The 26,324-nt window shown below is 31.4% G+C and overlaps 1 protein-coding gene and 1 long non-coding RNA gene across 11 annotated transcripts in view; one reads left to right on the top strand and one right to left on the bottom strand.

Moving 5' to 3' along the window:
- LOC106878173 (uncharacterized) overlaps window positions 1-26,324 on the bottom strand; it is a 1,399,830-nt gene that overhangs the window by 121,424 nt on the left and 1,252,082 nt on the right. For all 10 annotated transcript variants that reach the window (XR_016242815.1, XM_089356155.1, XM_052969981.2 and 7 more), the window contains one exon: window positions 17,870-18,614. Coding sequence is in view for 9 of the 10 variants with exons in the window: in XM_089356155.1 (XP_089212281.1) it covers window positions 17,870-18,614 (745 nt within the window). In the remaining variant the exon portion in view is untranslated. The remainder of the gene's footprint in view (window positions 1-17,869; window positions 18,615-26,324) is intronic.
- Window positions 1-26,324, top strand: part of LOC149134327 (uncharacterized) — a 118,523-nt gene that overhangs the window by 69,037 nt on the left and 23,162 nt on the right. The gene's annotated exons all lie outside the window — the stretch shown is intronic.

Here is a 26,324-nt window from a genome sequence, read left to right as displayed (position 1 = left end):
AAAAACCTAAATATAGTCATTAAACTTTACTACTTTGCGATTCACTGGATTCACTAATGATGACATTTACCTACACAGGTGCCATACTTTCAACACTTACTGCTGCTAAGAGAAGCTCTGATCCATTTCCAACAAGACTGCAAAGGTAAATGCAATAAAATGACTTAAACTGATCAAATTCTAAAGTACATGCAGCAAGAAATAGTTGCTTTAATTGATGTTTGTTGACAGGAAATTAATGTCCAAATTGGAAATAATATTTCACCTTTTACAAAGAAGCATGGTATTGTGTCATGCCATTATTGTATATACACTCTTGTCAACAAAAGAAGTCTATTCACCAAACTGCATCAAGTTCATAATGATCAAAATCCAGACACATTAATTACTTTTTGTGAGTGAAGTTGCTAACTTGTACTATAGTGTATGATTACTTAATAGCAATTTTTATAGTAATCTATAGCATGTTGGCCATATCAGGATAGGAAGGTGTCTAAATATCCCTAACATAAATTAAAGAACTGGTTTGGTTGCTAAGCAACAATACCATGTAAACTTCAGTAAGATGAATTATGAAGGCACTTCAAAATACCAGCTTTCAGCACATGGTCTATTTTAAAATATCCTTGGTGTACTGATTACAAAATGGAGGCACAATGGCCCAGTGGTTAGGGCAGTGGACTTGCAGTCGGAGAATCGCGGTTTCGATTCCCAGACCGGGCGTTGTGTGTGTTTATTGAGTGAAAACGCCTAAAGCTCCACGAGGCTCCAGCAGGAAGTGGTGGTGAACCCTGCTGTACTCTTTCACCACAACTTTCTCTCACTCTTTCTGTTTCTGTTGTGCCTGTAATTCAAAGGGTCAGCCTTGTCACACTGTGTCACGCTGAATATCCCCGAGAACTACATTAAGGGTACACGTGTCTGTGGAGTGCTCAGCCACTTGCACGTTAATTTCACAAGCAGGCTGTTCCGTTGATCGGATCAACTGGAACCCTCAACATTGTAAGCGACGGAGTGCCAACAACAACAACTGATTACAAACTAGTCTTCACCTATAATCTTTTTTATTACCTTATCCTAACAATAGAAATGAATGATTATCATTGTTTCATATATCACCAATCATGCCTCAGTACCAATGGCTTTATGATGCTCAGTACCTTGTACAGAGAAAATCTAACAACTTGATTATGAAATGTGAAACTGGAACATGTATGACCAGTAGGAAAATTCACACTTTCCCAGTTTTCCCCAGAAAATTATAAAGCGATATAAAGAATATAGTGATATCAGCTTAGCAAGCTAACAAGTGTGTGTTCAGAAAACAGATGAAGGTGCACCAGACACGGAATAACAGAGACCGAATAACAACAATTCTGAATATAGAGTTTCATTTGCTTTGTATAAATGACTCAAGATTTGCAAGTGAGACCAAGTCTTATAACCTGCACCAAATAAAAAATATATATTTTTTATTTAAAGCAGAATAAACTAAAGTAGTGATATCGTGCTGCTGGTATGTGAAGATATGAAGATATACTCCAAACTAATGGTATATGAATTTGTGAGTCTGTTTATCATAGCAAACAGAAGTGTACATCTCATGATTCATCAGAAATACAAAAACCAGACAAGTACGAGACTGAACTAATTGTCTCCAACATCCAGGAGCATTTAGAATTCAGCATTTTTGAATCAACAGATGTCAGCCTATGTATGAGTGTTTATAGAACTATACGAATTCTTTAACTTTACCAAATATCATTGTTTGGAGTTCATTATCACCAATCATTTATGAAGTAAATATATTAATGTTTTGTGCCAAACTAATGGTTTCCAACTTGACATTTTGAAAATTTCTATGGTCTCTAGCTTCAATTATTTATTATTTCTACATTTTCCTTCACACAAAGTATTTGCCATATTAACCTATAGATAACCTATTTTCAAAACAGAATGAAAATGGTCCACAAGAATAAAAAAAAATTAGAAATATAGCTTGACTTCCACAGAATTTTAATGGCATTTCTCTGGGAATTAGAAAAATGAAGACAGTTACAAAAGAGAAAATGTTTGATGCAAAAGGGAGAAAGAGGACAATACAATCAATGATTCACTAAGTTAAGGATATAATGTTAACTTATATATATTGTAAAAGCAGGGGAAAAAAAGAAAAGAAAATGACAAATGATATTTGTGAAGACTATAAATTCTAACAAGAGGTTAGCAAAGTTTTGAGATCAGAGTATTCTAAAGCAACATATGGAAATGATTTGAAATAAGTAAATATAACAGAGAGTTAGTATCTTCATTTGTGGTGCAGTGAAAACTGAAATGATGATCAAATAATGCAATGGTATGTATCTTATTTCAAGCATGAAATTTCAAACATGTCAAATTATATCTCTTAGTATTGGTAAATATTATATGTTACATAACAAAACAAAACTTTTCTGACTTTCATAAATGCAAAAATTAAGATGCTTCCCACTCAGCAATATTCCCTGCCTTCTAGTGAATATGATGGTTTTTCAAATATTATATGACATTAGCAAATCAATTTAATACTTTTTTGTATACGAGTTTTGTTTATATAACTTTTGAGACAAATTTCTGGGTAAATTTAGATCTTATATTGGCAAACAATAATAAAAGACTTATTACTTTTGAAGATGCTGAGACTAACTTAACATAAAAATAAGATAAATAGGAAATAAAATTACATCACATACAAAGACAATTTTCTAAAAATGAGCTCAGAATTTTGTCTTTGTTGCTATCTAATCCTGAAACTACGTCAAATTCTACACAAATCTATATATAGTTCTATGTATCTATGGAACTGGTTCCTGCAGAACACATTATTGATACATGACAATTACTGAGAACTGAAGACATATTTTAATTCTTATCTATCTTTCTTTTGAAAAGAGATTCTCTGCTGATATTTTTTTGAATATATAATTGTTCAGATGGGATACATTTCAAAATAAATGTTTTCTTTGGGTGTAGTTTTACAGTTTCATGACCATTCTGGTTTCTGCTGTAACTTTGTTTGTTTTTCTTTTAGACCTTCATTGAAAACGTTTAGCAAGAACAATTTAAAACACAAATGGTATCTATTCTTACTCTGTTGATGTCTGCTTACTCAGACACAATGGAATTAAAACTTGAAGATATACTATCATAAATTATTCACTATAGTGGTTTTATTTCCACATGAATTCCAAATATTATAATTTGGTGGATAAATGATATTTTCCCATTAGATGCAATTTAGTTTTGTTTTTTAAAAGCACACCAAAGAATACCTTCAAAGTTCTGATCTAATACAGCAAAGATTATTTTCTCAATCTCAAATAAATTTTCTAAAGAGTTAGCTAACTAATGTAAATAATCTGATTGGAATTAATTCTTTCAAGGCTGTTTGGCTGAATACAAATACTTTGCAGTCAGTTACAATCTCTTTGGCTTTAATGTGAGAGGAAGCATTTTGGTTTACAGTCAACAAGAATATTTTAATCACAACTAACTATACTGCTGTCTAGAATTTTCTCTTGCATTAGGTTACCATGGTTTAAAAAAGAAAGATTCACATGTTCTATATTAATTAATTTGAACAGAGTATTTATAAAGATATACAATTTATTTCTGCTTAACTTATCAACTTACAGCCAACATCACATGGTGGTGTTTTTGCTCTGACTAATTTAAAAAATAAATGATAAAATCAGCATGTAAAACTCAACATGATGTAATGAGGTCTACAGTTTAATAACTTGGGACTGGTTCTTCATATTAACAATGTCTGACACTTATTTGATTTAGTTTATACTAAAATTATCAATGTTAAGACAAATAGAAGCTGAACAACTTGAACATTAACAATACTAATTAAATCCCATCATTGCTCTTGTCAGTGAAAAGGGGTTTAAAAAAGATACAGGCAAAGCCAAAACACAATTATGATAAAAAATTGAAGCGAATACAAACAAAAATAATTTTTTGATATTATTTTTTTTCTTAAAGCATATGGTATATGAATGGAACATTTTCTTGACACTGAGATAAATATTAAATTAGCATCAACAACCATACAATCAGAAATATAAGCTATGGAGAATGAGGGTTTAAATTAATTAAGCATAGCACTAAATAAGAAGTTTGAAGTTGATAATGAAAACTGAAAAGTTGTTTTAATCTTTATCTTTCATTCTTTTGAAAAAGGATTTTTTGCTATTTTTTAAATATATAATTGTTCAACCTAGATACATTACAAAACAATCAATTTCTTTTGATGTAAAATTATATGGTTACATGGCCATCATAGTTTCAGGACTATTTCAAAATTTGACATAAAATTCTATCAGCAAAAGATTATTGACCCCAACATTTTAATCATTGTTAAAAAGTATTTCATTTAGTAATGATTCCTTAATTTCAGCACCATAAGGAGCATAATTAATAATACTTTGAGAAATGTACATTTCTATAATAATTAATATGTCTATACTACAAATTATATTCATTTAATATTCTAATGATTTATATTGGTATATATTTAAAAAAAAACTAATATGAACTATATGTTATATATCTAATAAAAATTGTGTATCAAATAATGAAAGAAAGCACATGTTAGTTATTCATAAAACTGCAAAATGGAATATATAATATATATGCATGTGTATATATATATATATATATATATATATATATATATATATATATATATATATATATATATATATTTATGTATAAATATATATATATAAATACACACACACTTACATACCTACATATATGTGTATACATACATATGCACACACACACAAACACATTTATATATATACACATAAACTCAAATGTACATGTAAATATACATGTATAAATATCCATGTATGTGTATATATCATGTATACAAATGCATTTATATATACAATAAATTCATATGGATTGATATATGGGTATAGATAAAAATGTAAATGTTTTATATGTTTAAAAAGAAAAATAAATACGTTTAAAAACAAAATACTAAGGAACAAATATAATCCAAGTAAAAAAGTATGTGGATGTAATATCAATTTATTTAAATAATGTTATAGATATAATAGTTAATGTGTTTATGAAATGGAAATGTGAAAGGCAAATATTTTACAGGTTGCTAAAGAGACTCTATTATCCAATATAGAAATCAAATGTATGGTTAGAATATTTAAATAAGTTAGATTTTTTTCCTGTTTAAGATAAAATATAAAATGTGAAATTTGTTCATCTAACTCATCTATGAGGAATATAATGAGCATACACTCACATACACTCATTTGCTTATACATACACATGCATGCACCCACACACACACATGAATGCACACACACGTACATCTGTGTTGACAAATATATATTTGTTTTGCTCTATTACAGTTCTTAAAATATGAGGGTACATTTGAATTAGAATTGGTATGGGCTTACACACACACACACACACATTGATGCATACATGTATACTTGCATAATTATATATATATCTATACACACACACACACACACACACACACACACACACACACACACACACACACACACACACACACATAACTCTTTGAAACGCCAGTGTTATAATGGTGGCAGCTGATGAAGGAAATGCTCTCTATGTGGTCTGTGTGTTTTCTATACCCTGTTTATCATTTTGTCCATGTTTTTTTGCAACGTCATGTACCCAGATATGCATCTATATATACATGTAGATGAAGGTAAGTACATACATGTACATATATATGCATATACTTATATATACATATATATATATATATATATATATATATATATATATATATATATTAATAAATTATAGGGCAGCAAAGAAAATTTTAGAAATTTTATTTACCACCAGTGGTCTAGCGAGAGTAAAAAAAAACAGTCAATAGACTATGTATTATTCATTTAAAATGCAGAGATGCCTATAATGTGGTATGTAGTCTTTTGCTGCTATTTCTAGCGAGTAGATGTCCTATTATAGGCATCTCTGCATTTTAAATGAATATATATATATATATATATATATATATATATATATATATATATATATATAAAGATAGACAAATAGATGCATAAATACATATATACATACATACAAACACACACACACACACACACACACACACATATATATATATCTATATTGAAAGATAGATAGATAAATAGATAGATAGAGACACACACTCACACATGCACAGATATACAAGATGGGAGTGAGATGGAAAATGATAGACTAAAATCTACTCTCTTTATTTTTGAAAGAAAATTCAGTAAGGGAACTGATAACTAATTTTCAGAATTGGTTGCTAAAAAGTTGAAATTTGAATGCATGATATATACTAAAGGGGCTAATTTGTATATGCTGTGTCTGTTTAGTTTATTGTAAAAGGAAAAGGACATAAGAACAAGACAAAGTGAAAGGAATATAAGGAGTTAGATTACATTATCTAAAATTGAATTGGTGTAAATTTTAAGGAATGTCTTTCTAGGAATTACTTTGTAATTAAAATGATAACCTTGTAATTACAATACCCTTTACTCTTTTACTCTCTTTTACTCATTTCAGTCATTTGACTGTGGCCATGCTGGAGCATCGTCTTTAGTCGAACGAATCGACCCCAGGGCTTATTCTTTGTAAGCCTAGTACTTAATCTATCGGCATCTTTTGCTGAACCGCTAAGTTACGGGGACGTAAACACACCACCATCGGTTGTCAAGCGATGTTGGGGGGACAAACACAGGCACACAACCACACATATACACATATACATATATACAACGGGCTTCTTTTAGTTTCCATCTACCAAATCCACTCACAAGGCTTTGGTCGGCCCAAGGCTATAGTAGAAGACACTTGCCCAAGGTGCCATGCAGTGGGACTGAACCCGGAACCATGTGGTTGGTAAGCAAGCTACTTACCACACAGCCACTCCTGCGCCTATAATAATTTAAAGATGTCGTCATCGTCATCATCTTAATGTGCTTTTCCATGCTTGTATGGGTGGGATGGAATTTATTGAGGTAAATGTTCTACAACCAGATGCCCTTCTTCTCAACAATCCTGGCGATGATAGGCATTGTTCTCCCAGTCAGTGTCCTGCATATCACAGGCCTTTAATGAGGACTTGACACAGTGCTTAAAGCGCAGCCTTGGTTTCTTAATGGAAGGAGACATACATACATACATACATATGTATTAATAAACAAATAGGCACATTGATTATATAGTCTTGTTGCAATGTTCCATTTAGGGATCATATTGTGACAGATCATCATATGTAAGACATACAACATCTATAAGATTATGCTGTATATCACAGTACAATAGCCTCCCAAATCATCAGAGAACCATATCCTGGTTAATATTAGATGTGTTGCTAGTCTGGTAAACTCAATAACATACGAATATTCAAAGTAGGAATACCAATGGTTCAATATTAAAGTGTGTGGGAGTATAACTGATCAATCAGAAACTGTAGGTGGCAGAGTATGACTGATATCCAAACTGGTATCAACAAGTGAAAATATTGGTGGGAGATAAATTAGAATTGAATAGAAAAAAATAAAAACAAAATAAAATGAAGTTGAATTGAATATTTTATCTACAAATGCCTGTAAATCTATTGACTCCATCCATAATCAGAAACTTGCAGAAAGAATACATTATCACGGAGACTGGCACCAAATTTAAAACTGAATATATACATGTGTGTGAGTGTGTGTGTGTGTGTGTGTATGTATGTATATATATATATATATATATATATATATATATATATATACATACATACACACACACTCACATACTCACATACATACACATATTATGGAGATAAATAGATACATAAATAGATAGACAGATAGATAGATAGATAGATAGATAGATAGATAGATAGATATATACATACATACATACATACATACATACATAAATACATATGCATGCATCTAGACATAAAAACGCATCCATAAAACAAACATACAAATCTGCGCATACACTAACACCAAATACTGCACACACACACATATGCACAAATACCTAGATGATGTTGATAAAAGTTCCAATGAAGGAGCCGAGTCCGGCTCTTTCTCTATGGACAAGAAATACAGAAATGAAACTGATTGATAACATACATACATACGTACGAAGACTTTTGAATCTTACCATAAATATAATTAACAAAACCGTGTACACATGCTCCATTCGTGGGGAACAACTAGTATACGATTCTGAGAATTATATTTATTTAGCGGTCTGTACTCATGAGAAACAGATATTTTCGGTAAGAAAATGTTAATTTCGAAACCAGTTTACAGATAACTGTATATATTTATGTAATTTTCACTTGTCTTACCCGCATACGTTTTTGTTACTTCGCTAAATTTCCTTTGAGAACAATTCGGTCTTAGTAGACACATTACATGTGATCTTCTTCTAGCACATTAACAGTCCACCTAGTGGTCTCCTTTTTATATATACATACATAAATAGATAGATATAGATATCGACTTATAAGAATACGTATGTTTGAACTTGTCATGAAATGTTCCGAACTGAAGTCTTTTTGTTATGCCACAGCATAATTGTATTTATGGGTTCATGAAACATCTATTCTTGCACTTCACTTCTCTTATCAAATCAATTTATTTACATACACACATTCATATATATGTATATATATATATGTATATATATATATATATATATATATATATATATATATATATATATATATATATATATATATATATATACACACACACATATATTGAAATGTATGTGTGTGTGCCTATATATATGTTAAAGGATTTTAAACTTATAGTTGATAGGATTATGATTGTCAGCAGTAGTAAAAAGAGACCATGAATTTATGTGAATATGATGAGATATTTTTTTAAGAGAAAAGTGAAGCTGTAGGATACTTGTTATATAAATGTAAAGTTTGTGCTTAATTTTGGGTATAACTTTAGATTACACTATTTAAATGACACCATATACTTGTATATGAAATTTATTTGAATAGGTAATATTTAGAAAAATGAGGTTAAATAAATATAAAATATTTGTGCATATATATGTATATATACATACATATATATACATATATATATATGTATATATATATATGTATATATATATATATATATATATATATATATGAAAATGAAGAATAAGGCAGAATGCTAAATTGGAAGCATATTTTAATAAAAATTTCTAACCGGCTTTCATTGCGAAGCAAATTTTCAAGAAGGAGAATGAAAATGTTTTTTACAAAGAAGTACAAAATGAAGAAAATAATATATAAAAAAATAAAATTTTTCAAAATGAGTTCATAACTCCAACTAAAAACATTTGTCTCCCCTTACACACACTTCCTGTTTTGACATTTCCTGCTTAACACAAACTTTTAATCCTTTTTTAAACCTAACACAACTCTCACTTCTCATGCATCCTTATTTTTCCAACCATTATATACATGAACTACCATTGAACTTCAAAAGCTCAAAGACAATATAATGTATTGGTATAGTTATTTTTTTATATATTATTTTCTTCATTTTGTACTTCTTTGTAAAAAACATTTTCATTCTCCTTCTTGAAAATTTGCTTCGCAATGAAAGCCAGTTAGAAATCTTTATTAAAATATGCTTCCAATTTAGCATTCTGCCTTATTATTCATTTTCTTATTATTTCTCCACGTGCGGTGAACACAACCCCACTATTTACTGACTTATATATATATATATATATGGAAAACAAATATGTACATACATATCTATCTATTCATCTATCTACCTCTTAATTTCTTTCGCTCTCTTTCTCCCCCCCCTCTCTCTCTCTCTCTCTCTCTCTCTCTCTCTCTCTCTCTCTCTATATATATATATATATATATATATATATATATATATATATATATATATATATACAAATATATATATATATATACAAATATATATATACATATACACATATATTTACATATATATATATGTATATATATATATTTACACACACACACACAGACACATATATCTAAACATACATAGATATGCATATACACACATATACACATATTTAGACACAGGCAAGAGTAGATATATCTGCATACATATATGCACAAACCAACCTATGACATAAGTAAAAATATAAGCTTTATAGTTGTTTTTAAGCTATATAAAGTTGTCTATATACATATATGTGTTAATATAAGAAGTCATGTCATCAGCCAGAGTCAAATATATACGCACATATATGAATAGCCAGTAAAGAGCAGTAAAGACAATTTTAAATACAAATATATATAGGATAGCCTTACAACAAATATATTGAAGCACTCAATACTTATGAAGTTACCGATAAGTTAGTTATATGTGAAAATATAAACAGAAGTAAATGGCGTATAAATGGTGAAGTGCATATGTATATTTACTGTTTTCAAGTTCCAAATTTATTTGGGAATTGAAGTGTCTTTGCTTGTATTTTATTTGTGAATCATATGGGTTTGCTAGTATCAAAGTTTGAACTAGTGGTGAGATCAATGTATGCATTACCTAAGTTATTGTTTGATATGCAATATCTTCAACTAGGTAATTGAATTCTTAAATGCACTTTTGGAGATTAATATTGATATTGTTTGAACATAGTTTCAGTCTAAACAGGTCATCAGAACTATGGTTTACAAAGAATTTGGTATGGTTGAGTAAAAAATTTTGACTGTATTTTTATTAAATATTTTGAAGCATTTATGCAGTAGTGGTGAGTGTTTACTTAATAAGGCAAAGAATATTTGTACTATTGGTAAAATCAACAGTTATATTGATTGATTGATCATACCTAGTACAGTCTCTTTTCCTATTTTCATTGAGAGTTTGAACTCTGGAAATATTTTCAGTATATTCTATTTTCTCTTAGAATCCACTACATAATAGAACTTTATAATTTTTTAAAAACTCTTCCTATTAGATATTTAAACCCATTCAGTTTTTGGTACTTCACTCTCAGCTCAAATTACCTGTTCTCTGCATCCTTTTCCTATAGCTTCCCCGCTTTTTACAACAATTTAAACAGACAGCTTACTTGAGCTATTTCTCATAATTATTTGTGTGAATTCCTATTATAACAAACTTTTAAACAATTTCACACTAAGTCTGCTCCAAACTGTTTTCTTATCTTTTTGCCATCTGTTTGTATTTTCTTGCTATAAATATGCACACACAAAAATTCAACCAATCACCAGTGTTTAGCTCAACAGAGTAAAACAGACTTATATTTGTCAACACATATACCAACAAATTCCATCACTTTATTTTATTAACCTTGTGAAGATGAACAGCAGAATTGCCCTTGGTGGGATTTGAACTTGGAGAGTAAAGGAATGGAACAAATACCACAAGGCATATTTTCTGATGCTTTAACGATTCCACCAACCTGCTATAAATTAGTATTGGGTGCTGCAATGTAATTTGTGGCTGCTCTTGTTTTAACACACATACACTCACTCACAAATGCACACATTCCTATAAAACCACAACACATTATGTTTTCTGATATAAAAACATGGCATTCTTGAATAATTCATAGAAGAAAAGTCTGATTCTGATTCATGAAAATGGTACTATGATTATAAGCTTATGACTAAAAGTCTTATACTTTCCTTAATCTTTGTGGTCACTCATGGATACACTTAGTTCTGTTTGAGTTTGAGAATAGATGAGTGATACCTCTATACATAGGTTTATGATCCTAGCAACTAACCATGAATTTTTACATTGTTCAGAATTGTAAAATGTGATGAAAAAATAATTCAGTCATTGTACATCTATTTAATGTATGTCGTTGTACTCAACATTTGCACCTGATCAATATCATCTGATCTATTAGAACAAAACTTATTTACATCATAAAAGGAAAGCATCTCTATAAATGATCTAATTATGTGAAATAATTGTTTCTAGTATTGTCACAAGGCTTGATGTTTAGTCGACTGGTACTTTATTTTATTGATCTTGAATAGCACTTTGGTAGGATTTGAACTTGGAAAGTAAACTGTTGGAACAAATATTACAAAGAAATTTTTCTGCTGTTTTAACTATGCCACCAGACCACTGCCTTTTATCTAATCGTGTGAAATAATAATTTTTAATTTTTATTAAACCCTTTGAAAGCATTATTGCAACTTACTCATTATCCTATCATATGAAAATGTCCTTTTTTTTACATTGGATTATTATTATTATTATTATTATTATTATTATTCAGTAGTTTTATTTTTATAACGTGCTTTCACTTCACTACCGAGCGCAGCTCTGTGCGCCTTGGGTATGTGCTGTGGTTTGCTGTGGTGCTCTTATGTTTACTGTATTGAAAGTGTTTTGCGTAGAATGTGTGCAGTACCCAGTAGTGCAATTTTCTGTATGTTATATATATTTGTAAGTCCTGGTGTTTTTGTTATGTATTTGTCTGAATATTTTTTTATTATACCTAAGGCACCTACTATGATAGGAATTGTTTCTGTTTTTAGATTCCACATTCGAGTTATCTCTATTTCCAGGTCTTTGTATTTTGAAAGTTTTTCCATTTCTTTTAGAGAAACGTTGTCATCTGCTGGTTATTAGTATTAGCATTATTATTAAGGTGAACTGGCAGAATCGTAAGCATACTGGATGAAATGCATAGTTGTGTTTCACCTGTTGCTACACTCTAGGTTCAAATTCTGCCATGGTCGACTTTGCTTTTCATCCTTTTGGGGTTGATAAATTAAATACCAGTGAAACACTGGGGTTGATGTAATTGACTAGCTCCTTTCCCCAAAATTTCAGGCCTTTTGCCTTTAGTTGAAAGAATTATTATTATTATTGTTATTATTATTATCATTATTATTATTATTATTATTATTATTATTATTATTATTGAGTGAAAGAACAGTGCATGCCATCAAAGTGACATGAGTACAAATAAACAAAATCCAAAATACCCGTCATGACTACCAGTATGATAAGGGTACACTGGGCACATGTATCACAACCATATGTGCATGACATGGTGATCTCATATCAAGATAAACAGTGCATGATCTTACAGGTGGGGTCCAGTTAGAGTTTTCTTCCAGTCAAGTAACCCATTCAACTCAAAAGGTCCTTGAATAAGGGTTTTTGAACAAAACACCCCATGTTTTTGGAGGAGAATTATTCAAATCCCAAAGACTTCCTCTCAACACATGGCTATGATGCTCCCCCACTACTTCTGCTCATGATCAGAGATGCACATATCGTCAGCCATCAAAGGACATGCTCAACTGGTTAAGATCAAACAACTGACGAACAAATCTGTGGTATTGTGAAGAATATTTGTTGCAGTCCATCTTTTATACCAAGACAAAACAATGTACATGATAACACTTCCAATCAGTTAAGATCAGAAGTCATGAAAACCAGTGCCTAATTTTGCATCAGGGTATAGCCAGTACCTGGTATTGCATGCCGAGGTCAACTTTGCCTTTCAACTTTCATCTTTCGGTGTTGATAAATAAAGCAACAGTGAAACACTGGGATCAGTGTAATCGACTAGTCCCCTGCTCCAAAATTTTGGGCTTTGTGCTTTTAGTAGAAAGGACTATTATTATTATTATTATTATTATTATTATTATTATTATTAAGGCAGAATTTTTAGCAAAGTAGACCTCTATTGAGGTCTACTTTGCCTTTCATCCTTTCGGGATCAATGAAATAAGTACCAGTTATGCACTGAGGTCGATGTAATTGACTAGCCCCCTCCCTCAAAATTTCAGTCCTTGTGCCAAAATTAGAAACAATCATTATTGTTATTATTATTATCATTATCATTATTATTATTATTATTATTATTGTTATTAATATTATTAGGTGGTGAGTGGCAGGTTTTTTAGCATGCCCAGCAGAATGCTTAGTGATATTTTGTCTGTCTTTACATTCTGAGTTCAAATTCCACCAAAGTTAACTTTGCCTTTTATCCTTTCGAGGTCGATAAATTGATTACCGGTGAAACACTAGGGGTGATGTAATTGATTAATCTCTTCTCCCCAAACTCGTGCTTTAGTAGAAAGGATTATTATTATCGTCATTATTATTATTATTATTATTATTATTATTATCATTACCATGATGAGAAAAAGAGTATATAAACTCTGCTAAAGTTTGAAGCTTTCCTAAAACTATTTCTTATATCATGGAAGAGCTACTTAATAATATCATGAGGAAGAGAAGAACCCCTTAAATCATGAATGACCATGGAATTGCACTGAGAAAGTTCCCTTCCAAGGCACAAGTCTGTTTTATGGAAGACCAGCAGTCACCCATGAATACTAGCCTCCCCTCTCCATGCCCTGATATTGTCCAAGGGTAAAGGAAAGGCTGATACAGCATGACACCAGTGACATCACAACTCATTTCTACAGCCGAATGAAGTGGAGCAACATGCAATAGAGTGTCTTGCTCAAGAACACAACACAACCCAGTCTAGGAATCAAACTGACAACCTTGTGATTGTAAGCCCGACACTTTAACCACTGAACCATGTGTCTTCACTTTGCAATACATGAAGCTGTTAAATTCTCTCAAAATTTCTTTCATGGAATGTCAATATCTTTGCTGGACAACTGCAGTAGTCACAATATAACTGTGTTAATGACTAAGTCACAACTATGGGAAGAAAATTTTGACAGCTCATGAAATAAATCTAACTTTAACTGTTTAACATTCAGATTATTTTTCTCAAATCTAATACTTATTTATTCACATCGTTTGGAATTAATCATGTATTATCTCATAGTTTCAATATTTTGAAGATGTGATTGTTTACGTTTAGATATTGTAGGGTAGGTGTGAGAGGCCAGATCTGGCTGGTTTGAACATAAAATGGGGAAAATGTTTGGGTGCGACATGGCTGGTTTTACTGCTAAAAGGTTATGCTGAATTTAACAGTTTTGTGTGTTATTAAAATGGCTAATCGTTCTTGTGTGTTGTAGTAATTTCAGTGTCAACACATGACCACAAATCTAATCCCTTATTAGACAAGTACAGCTTTAAAAAGAATTTCAGTAAATAAATTTCAGACGAATGAGTAGTAAATCCTTATCAAAAATTAATATCATCTTATGCTGAAGATATTTGTCAGTATTTTGAGAAGCGTGAATATATGCAGAAAGCATTTCAAATGTTTATAACTATATTTATCATTAAGATTGATTTTTTTATATAAGCACAGGGCCTCAAATTTGAGAGATGGGTATTGTTGATTAAGATAACACCAGTGTTTAACTAGTAATTATTTTATTGCCCAATGGAAAGACTAAAGGTAAAACTGACCTTGCCAGGAATTGAATGCAAAATGTAAAAGTATGTTACTAAATATTACCAGTATTTTGTTCAACACTACTAATTCTACCCATGCAATGCTATGATTTATCTTTTAATATCCAGTCATAAAGAAAAATTAAATTTTTTATTATAAAAAGAATGACTTGGTTGTAAAGTATAATCTTAAATAAAACTTCTTTAAACTATAAATACATCTAATCGAATTTATTTGTTCTTTTATATCTTTATTTTCGAACCCCTTTTCTTCACATTAGCTTCATCTCTCTCTCTCTCCCGCACACATACAAACACTTGTACCACACACAGTACTCACAAGCACACACTGTTATTACAAAGTAGTATGTGAATTAATCGCTCATTTTTAACTATAACTATTGTGTATGCTTGTGTGTGCACCAGCATGTGAATTTAAACATATTAAGCAACAAATTATGTGAAAGGAAAGAATTGAAGTTTGAAATTTAGATCCTATATATAAACCGATTGATGTTAAACACCCTTTGAAAGTATTGTCAAGTTTCTATTCTACTCCAGACAGCTTTAGTGGATTCATTCTTATATTAAATTTTTCCAAAATATTCAAGTGTGATATATTAACAATAAAAATAAATGTAATTCTATGGAAAATCTTCCTGAGCTTATAATTAATGGTTTAATTGTATATATATAACTGAAACTTATATATAAATATTTTATTTATAATTGTAACTTAAATATATTAATATGTATAACTGTATATATATAGTAAATTGAAACTTAAAATACTGACATATTATTCTAATAAAGTATTATTCTATCTAAGTTAAAATTGATAATTTCCATAATTTACATAACTGATATTGCAATCATATAATTTTGAAAGCTTTATGATTGTACCTATGCATTAATTGATGAATATTCTTAATGAGTAATTTTGTTGATCATAGTATACAACGTCAAAATAACTATAGAACATACAAAATGAAATGTTCTATTTGTGTTAAAGCATTTATGATATATATAGAGAATAATCATAAAATGGATGTTTCATAAACAAAATGAATATGAAATTGGAACAAGAAATGAATTGGTTCCTAAAACTACGACATATTGATGGATATGAACACAACAGACTAGTATACAATTGTAACACATTATGTGGTTAAATATTGATAGGTACATAAAGTTTGTATATTTCCTTGAAAGTTTATTCTGAAAGCAGAATAGCAGAAGCAACATTCATATTTCTTTACCTTATTATTCTTAGAACCATATGAAAAAAATCCTTCCAAACAAGAAAGAGAATGGATTTTTTTTTTTTTTTTGAGAAGTTTCTTTTGGTAAGAATATAAGCCAATAATGAACTTACACTCTAAAACACCAGTACTTTTCAGTATAGTGCACTTAATAATGTGGCATTTATATTTTAACAATTTACTTGTTATTTAAAATGGTATTTTTTTGTTACTTATTTGATGCAAACATATTAAGTTTCAGAGCTGCCAATATAATTAAATTTATACTAAATCCTGGATTTAGATTCACTGCAAGTCAATTACAAATGCAGAAAACTAAAAGAAAATAATGCAACAATATAATTGGTGACAAACTGATTTTTAAAAAAATTATCATTAAGGTAAACATATTGTGAAGTGCTGTGAAAGTTGCATTTCAAAATCATAAGCTTAATTAAAGTAAATATTTTAATAATTCAAATATTTTCATGCTTTTTCTATAATTTCAATTGAATATATAAAATATATGAATACTTTAAAAAACAGCAATAAAAAAAAACAATTGCTGATACATGTTTGAAGTCCAATAGGGATATGGAAATGATAATACTAAAATTAAGATTAAAGATTTTTTTGCATTATTTTTACTTTAAGACAATTTCTCTATTTGCTTTTGCTTTAAATTGTTTTAGAATTATCCTAAAATCGAACACTTTTATTTTAGCCAATCAATTGTGAATAATAATGACTTGTAATCATATGCAATCATGTTTCCTTTCATTTCTAGACTTTCACATTAATCAATACTTAAGCACAGACATATATATATATATATATAAATATATATATATATATATATATATATATATATATATATATGTATGTATATATATGTATGTATATATATATCATATATATACATGTATATATATATGTATGTATATATGTATGTACACACACATACACACACATATATATATATATTTACACACACACACACACACATATATATATATATATATATATATATATATATATATATATATATATATGTATAGATACACACACACACATATAGATGTGTGTGGGTGTGTGTGGTAACTAAGATAGATTTACTCGCACATATTCTTACATACACAAATAAATTAACAATCTCATACCAATACTTCTTAATTTTCCTTCTTTTACTTTCTTTCTTTTTCTCTCTCTCTTTAAATGTATAGACATAAAAATAAATATATACATATATTTATTAGTACTCACCTGACTTTGAATGTGCAATAAGATGATAATTCGCAAGTTTTTTTCCTGTAGCAGGACTAGCATGGAGACGACTTGATAAAGATGATGTTTTGCGAAATTTCAACTTTGGTCTTGAGTATCTGTGAAGATTGTCTGTGGAAGAATATGTTCTTTCAATCTGAGAGTCTGCAAAACGAGGATGTTTTTCCCCCGAAAGTGACTTATATCGTTTAAGGGCTGTTTTTGTTGTTGATGGAGCACCGCCAGAATGGCTACCAATCTTGGTCTGAGCTCTAACATCACCCACAGATGATGATGGAGTTGTACCTGAAGATATTAAGACATTTCGTTGCCATGTTGCGGTTAAACCATCATCAATTTTCTGTATGATCTGATCAGATGGCTGGTTGACATTGCCACTGAAACTTTGGCATATTGCGCTACCCAATGGAGGAGCCTTCTGATAGTTAGTAACATCTGAGTTCGATGTGTTATTAGCAAAATCACATTGCATCACAGCTTCGTAAGATGGTAGTTGACTTTGATAAGATGGCTCCTCCAATGGATTGACACAAATATTTGCCTGATTTGCTGGATCAGTAGATCGTCCTGTGATAGAAGGACTACTCTGCGGGTGTGTGAAACAGCTGGCATAAGTATCCGTACTAGCAGTACTTTCTTGACGAGGAAGTGTCTTCATCTCAATACAGCCTTTATTGTCACTGTCCATTCCATTAATAGGATCTGAGGGAAATTCAAACTTGTTCTGTAATGAAATGGATAACAGAAATCATTTTTAAATAACATGAAAGGCTTAAAACCATTCCACAGAAATGCAGAAAACAATTTAACGATTTTTAATTTAAAGATATAATACAGTTACGTATTTTTCCAGAAAATAAGAAAGCAAGAAATATTGCTCTAGATATAAACAAAATTATATTCAATGGTTATACACTCTTTACAACAAACCAACTAACTAGTTGGTTCCAAATTTACTGCACTTCCAAATTATCGCTCAAAGTTTCTTTCTAGTCCATAGTAATCAACTTTAAAACCGAAAACAGTTAATGCTGTTGTATGTACCCTCATGAGGAATTTGAAGATAAATGCAAAAATCTTCTCTGTAACAGCTACTCTTCTCAGCTGTTAGAACCAGTTAACCCTTTAGCATTCACATTACTCTGTCAAATGTAATGTTTTTTTATTCACATTGTTTTCTCCTAATCATTTATCATCTTGTAGTGTTGAGATTTTGACGGTGGGATTGTATATATTTTCAAAATTACATTGTAGGGTAGGTATGAAAGATAGAATATGGCCAATTCAAATGTATGATAAATAGAGTATTTGGGCTGGATATAACCAGATTAAATGCTAAAGAGTTAAATGACAGAGCTGTACAGTCACAGAGGCATAACCTTATAGCATCATTTGCTTGACTCTGAAATTGACTAGTTTGAGAGTGGGATTAATTTTAAAATGGTCTTAACCATTTTGTTACCATATTTCTGTTGAAATATACTGCCTCTGTTTCAATTAATTCTGATAATGATAAAGTATCTAGTAAAATAACTTGTCATTAATCAAATTGGTATTTGAAATAAATTTCAAATACCTGAAATACTTGAATACTCAAATGCTTGAAACTTTTATGCAAGGTTTTAATTTAGATTCCTTTGAAATAGGAAGTTTGTGTCACCGAATAATCTCAAGCAGGTTGGTATCTAAAATATTAAAAAGGCTAGCAAGGTTGGAAGTGCAGTTTATTTCCAAGGGTCCACTAATAACATACAATTCATAGAGGCTTAAAAAATATTTAACAAGAGAAACATTTAACTGTTCTTTATCTGTCCTTCTCTCTGCCTTCTTTTTTTTTCTTTGCAGTTTTAATTTATTAATAATTGTTTTAATTTATTCTTTTGAATAAATCTTATTTTTATGTATTTTCCTCACTCCTTCATGACTCATCAACTTTATACCAACATTTAAATTGAGTGAATAAATAAAACAAACCAACATAAAAAATATGTGCATGTGTTTGTGTGGGTGTACAAATTTGAAGAAAGAAACACTCAATACATATAGAAGAGGTTGTGTGTAAACTTTTTTATTATTTTCTAGGCCTCTGTCAGATTTAATGCAACATAGGTTTGAGCCCACTAGTTTACATTTTCTCTTATTCTTTAATACTGTTATGGAAAATAAACTTTGGCATGAAAATGTAGTTTCAATCCAGGTACTAGTGGATAACTTGATGTATGTTCATGAGTCATGAACTTAACTGTACTCAAGTGATTAACATTTCCACATGATGTCTGATCATTTGTGCAGAACTTGAACATGTTTTTGAAAATGAAATTATATTTTACCCAGTTTCTCAATGAGAGACTAGAGAGTTCTGCATCTTGTCATTTGATAATTCTCAGCACAAGATATTATTTGTAAATTTATCTCATCCACCTTATAAATAGATTAGATAAATCTCATTCATTTACAGCTAACTGAGCCAAATACATCATAGGAGTAGTTAGTAGTCATTAGAATTCTTCAGAGTAAAATGTCTTCTGGAAAACTCCAGCACTTGGACTATTTGTCCTACCACATTTTTCATAGAACACTTTTTTACAATGGGAAACATTCAGCTCATTTTGGAGGAAAGCTTTGTCACCTTTCTAGGTTTTGCTATCATAAAGTAAGTGAATGGTGATACAAACTATCTAAATATGAATATTGTTATGAGATACAAGCAGCTAATAAAGTGTATTATTTTGTATAATTTAATAGTAGCTGAAGCTTTTCAAAATAATTGGTTTAAGTTGGTATCAAGAGAGAACCTGTTTGAGAAAATGAAGACTAAGTGCATTAAGAATGCTTGGCATTTTCTAACTAAAGAATTTAGCATTCAAAATATTATTTATAAGTGATTAAAAGCAGTGCTGAATTTAAGGCTCAGGCACATTGTGCAGTTGATCTAAAGCCCCATTGGTCTAGAGGCACAATACTAATCTCATCAGCATCATCACAGTTTCACATCCGTTTTCCATGATGGCCAGCTGAGGAGCTGTCTAGACTCTAGTTGTTGGTTGTGGCATGGTTTCTACAACTGGATGTCCTTCTTAATGCCAACTGCTTTACAGAGTGTGCTGAGTGCTTTTTACGTGCTACTGGCATGTGTGCATTTGTGCAACACCACCGCAAGTGCATTTTATGTGGTACTGGCACCTGTAAAGGATATGCCAGTATGTAAGATGACTATGGTTTTACTTAGCTTGATGCATCCTTAAGTACAGCAAACTGCTACATCTCCCTGTCGGGCCCAGCATCTGAAGATCCTTTCTCATCACTTTATCCCACGTCTTCCTGGGCCTACCCTTTCACAGGTTCCCTCCACAATTTATGTATACTATTCTATGATCCCAAGGCATTGCTCTGCTTATGGGATTATAATTCTTTAAAAACAGACCTGATTGGAGGTTATTAGCTTTTCGAAAGATCAATACGGTCAACAAAATGCACAACACCTATGTATGCAAACTAACAAGAGACATCTATGTGGTTGCTGGATTGCTAGAAACGACTGCTAAATCTCCTGAAAACAGTACTCTATCATCATCCTCATCATCCTCATCATCCTCATCATCATCACCATCATCATCGTTTAACGTCCGCTTTCCATGCTAGCATGGGTTGGATGATTTGACTGAGGACTGGTGAAACCAGATGGCTACACAAGGCTCCAATCTGATCTGGCAGAGTTTCTACAGCTGGATGGCCTTCCTAATGCCAACCACTCCGAGAGTGTAGTAGGTGCTTTTACGTGCCACCGGTACGAAGGCAAGTCAGGTGGTACTGGCAACAGCCATGCTCAACATGGTGTATTGTACTTGCCACCTGCACAGGAACCAGTCTAGCAGCACTGGCAACGATCTCGCTCATATGTCTTTACACGCGCCACTGGCACAAGTGCCGGGAAGGCGATTATCATTTTCATAAATCCTGATATACCAAGAATATTGGATGGCCATGGCTGGGACACATCTGGTTGTAGATCTTTTTGATTGGAGCTACACAATAGCAACAGCAACCTCCAGTCTTGAAGAGCTTGCAAAGATCATGGGCACTGCCCCTTTTCCAGACTCAGCAAGTAAAAAAAACGATGTCACTTTCTTTTAAACTTTGTATGTATGCATACAAATGCAAACATACATTGTATATATGATTATCTAAATACATATACATGAACACACACGTGCATATATATGTATATGAATATATACAAATGTACATATACACATGCACACACACACACACACACACACAAGTATACTATATGTATATTCATGTAAGGTGTGCACACACACATATATACACACAAACATGAATGCATTTCCATACAAACATACATACATGCACAAGCATGCATACATATATTAGCACATGTATGCACACGCATATATATATATATCTTTATATATATATGTGTATATATATATATAAACACAGCAACACACCTTCCCCGAAAATACTGCCGTACATATCCACACACAACCCCAGAAACAAAGAAGCCTTTACCATCATCACCCAAAACATACCAATGCTACATAAAAACCCCAAATTAAAGGAAATTTTACACACACACAAAATCATTAAAAGCTACAAACAACCAAAATCACTGAAAAAGATCTTCACAGAGGCAAAATTATTTTCCAAAATAACAGAGGCAAAAGTAAAAAAATGTCGTCGACCAAATTGCACAACATGCCCAAACATTCTAGAAGGTTCAGAATTCCTCTTCAAAGAGGGACAAAAATTCAAAGTTAAATCTGACTTTACTTGTGCCTCAGAAAACCTTATTTATGTAATAAGATGCTTGGGCTGCCACGAAAACTACATAGGGTCCACAAGATTATCGCTCAGATGCAGATGCACTCTGCTTCGACAGCAGATTGCATGCCCAGAATACCGAATGATACCCTTTAGTGAGCATATTGAGAAATGCGCAAAACAAATGCTACCACAATTTATAATCTTTCCATTCTATCAATGTGCCATTAGAACACCAACACAAATTAAATTAAATAAAGAAACCTTCTTCATTCAAAAATACAAACCCAAACTTAACCATTGCTAACACATTTAAATAAGGAAATTCATCACCCACTGAGAAGGAAGAAAAAATATAGAACAAAATCTAACATGGTAAATTAATCAAAATCTACCACCTCCTACATTTCGATTATACCGGAAGAAATCCCTAATTACCTCCCCCTATCTGGAACTCTTCTGTTCACACGGGAGCGAACACATATTACGATGAAGTAGAGAAATTTGAAAAGACAACACGAAACCGGTTATTTCTCCAAATACAATGTTTATATACCAAAAAAGAATTATTACATTTTTCTGACATAATTTAAATATATACTTTAACCATGTAACACAAGCCTTCTGTAGTTTTCTCACTCTTATTATCTTTTATACATCCAACCACGTGCTTTCACATACCAACTTTCTCACCTATCATCATCATCATCGTTTAACGTCCGCTTTCCATGCTAGCATGGGTTGGACGATTTGACTGAGGACTGGTGAAACCGGATGGCAACACCAGGCTCCAGTCTAATTTGGCAGAGTTTCTACAGCTGGATGCCCTTCCTAACGCCAACCACTCAGAGAGTGTAGTGGGTGCTTTTACGTGTCACCCGCACGAAAACGGCCACGCTCGAAATGGTGTCTTTTATGTGCCACCCGCACAAGCCAGTCCAGGGGCACTGGCAACGATCTCGCTCGAAAATCCTACGGGAGCCAGTCAGGCGGTACTGGCAACGGCCACGCTCAAAATGGTGCATCTCATGTGCCACCCGCACAAGAACCAGTCCAGGGGCACTGGCAACGATCTTACTTGGCTTGCCGGGTCTTCTCACGCACAGCACATTTCCAAAGGTCTCGGTCAGTAGTCATCGCCTCGGTGAGGCCCAATGTACGAAGGTCTTGCCTCACCACCTCAGCCCAGGTCTTCCTGGGCATACCTCTTCCACGGGTTCCCTCAACTGTTAGGGTGTGGCACTTTTTCACGCAGCTATCCTCATCCATTCTCACCACATGTCCATACCAGCGCAATCGTCTCTCTTGCACGCCACAACTGATGCTTCTAATGTTCAGCTTTTCTCTCAAGATACTTACACTCTGACGGGTATTCACATTGACATTACACATCCAACGGAGCATACTGGCTTCATTCCTTGCGAGCTTATATATATATATATATATATGTCTTTATATATATACATGTATATATATGTATATATATATGTAAATATATATCTATATACATATGTATGTCTTTATATATATATACATATATATATATATCTTTATATATATATGTATATATATATCTGTAAATATATATATATATATACATATATAAATATCTATATATGTATATATATATATATATATATATATATATATATATATATGTATTGTCATTGATCATTCTCATTTGAAGGTGCTATGAGATATTAGCTATAACCATACTTTTCATTTGATCATGGATCTACCTAATGCACTCCCTTTTGACTCTGATTCTTCCCTCGTTCTCGACAAACTGGAATACACCAATATATATTCAACTGGAGACTTTCCCCTCGCTTTTACATCCCTCTGACTTCTCCCTCCTTGATGGCAGAACACTTGATTATTCTAGAAACAGAAGTAAGAGATTCTGTATATGTATATTCTCTATCTGAATTAATGTCTTTTCAAGTGATGTCAAGTGGTTTGCCTTTTCATTTTCACGTCAATCTTTACAAACACATAGGATTGAATTCAGTGTGTAAAATGCCTTTCATCAATAAAATAAAGTACCAGTCAAATACTTAGGCTGATGTAATCAACTAACCCCTCCACCTAAAGCTGATGGCTTCATGCCTAAATCACAAATGATATTTACAAATTTATGCAGAGACAATTTTTAATATTCATTTGTAATGAAATTATAATTACATTGATTTGTGATGCAATGAAATGTTACTTTTCTGTATTTTGTTTGCAAGATTCTAGCTGTATTGAAACAGATTTTGTTGTATCTTATGAGGGTCATTATGTCAATAATAAATACACACACTGAGACAGATCTGAAGCTGATCTGGAGTAGAGAGGGTATGTTACTGAAGAGGTCCATGAATGGTGACAAAAGGACTTCAGCAGGTACAACTGATTGATTGATTGATTGAATGAATGATTAATCAAACAATCAATTAGTTTGTTAAATTCTTAACAATAATATAGAAGTGAAATTAAACCAGTACATGTGTCTATTATTAGCATAATTAACCTCCTGAGATACAACAAAATAATGAAATAAAATCATGCTAAAGATAAAAGTTAAGCCAGATTCTGAATTTCTTATTGATTTGTAGTGTATCATTCATTAACCTCCTGTAAGAGCCAAAAACTTCTTCATCATAAATACGATGGAGGGGTCATCTGTATCATATATTATTCCAGAGCAGATGGTTGTTGGTTATAGCTTCTCGAGAATGGTTGGTTACGAGGATCATAAGGATTTCACTATTAGGTTTATTGCTAGCAGTACTGAGGATTAACATAATGGACTCCATCAGCTGTTTCTAAAACTTTCTATAATTATTGTTTCTAAAACTGTATATATAACAATTGATTTCTGGTAGAAATAAATCATACTACAATGTTAAAAGTGTCAACAATTTTTTGAATAAATATAAATCAATTGTTTGTCAGAATTTTTTGCATGTTAAAAACCTCTACTTTTACATGTCTTTATTTTATCAGTATTTTTAGGTAGTTGTTCGTTCGTAATCAAACAGCCACTTCCACTAAGAATTGAAAATTCATCTGAATAATTTTTTTTTTTACAGACAAAAAAAAATTAAAAAAAACATTGAATGTATGCAATATATTTTTCATGAAAATATACAATCGGCATATGATGATTTTATTTATTGGTAATTAAGAAAGTAAGCTCTATTAAAAGAAAAGTTAGAAAAATATTTGAGTATATATGTGTGTTTATGTAAATGAGTATATGTGTGTGTGTGTGTATGTGTGTGTGTGCATAAGTGTGATTGTTTACATATACATATATATATATATATATATATATATATACACACATATAAAGGAGACCACTAGGTGGACTGCTAATGTGCTAGAAGAAGATCACATGTAATGTGTCTACTAAGACCTAATTGTTCTCAAAGGAAATTTAGTGATGTGACATAAATGTATTCGGGCAAGACAAGTGAAAATTACATATATATATGTGTGTGTGTATATATATATATATATATATATAGTGAATGAGGAAACTAGAAAATAAAGTTCACGAGAATCTTTATTCATCACAACAATCATTTCAACCCATCCTGCATTGGTTCCTTGTGGATGGGATACTGGACAGCTGGTTGTGTTGCATCTTCTCGACCAGAAT

Source organism: Octopus bimaculoides, chromosome 8 (genome assembly GCF_046866305.1).
Source record: "Octopus bimaculoides isolate indiv1 chromosome 8, ASM4686630v1, whole genome shotgun sequence".
NCBI classification, from domain to species: domain Eukaryota; kingdom Metazoa; phylum Mollusca; class Cephalopoda; order Octopoda; family Octopodidae; genus Octopus; species Octopus bimaculoides.
The sequence above is the reverse complement of the archived record's forward strand: the minus strand, read 5'-3'. Positions and strand labels throughout refer to the sequence as shown.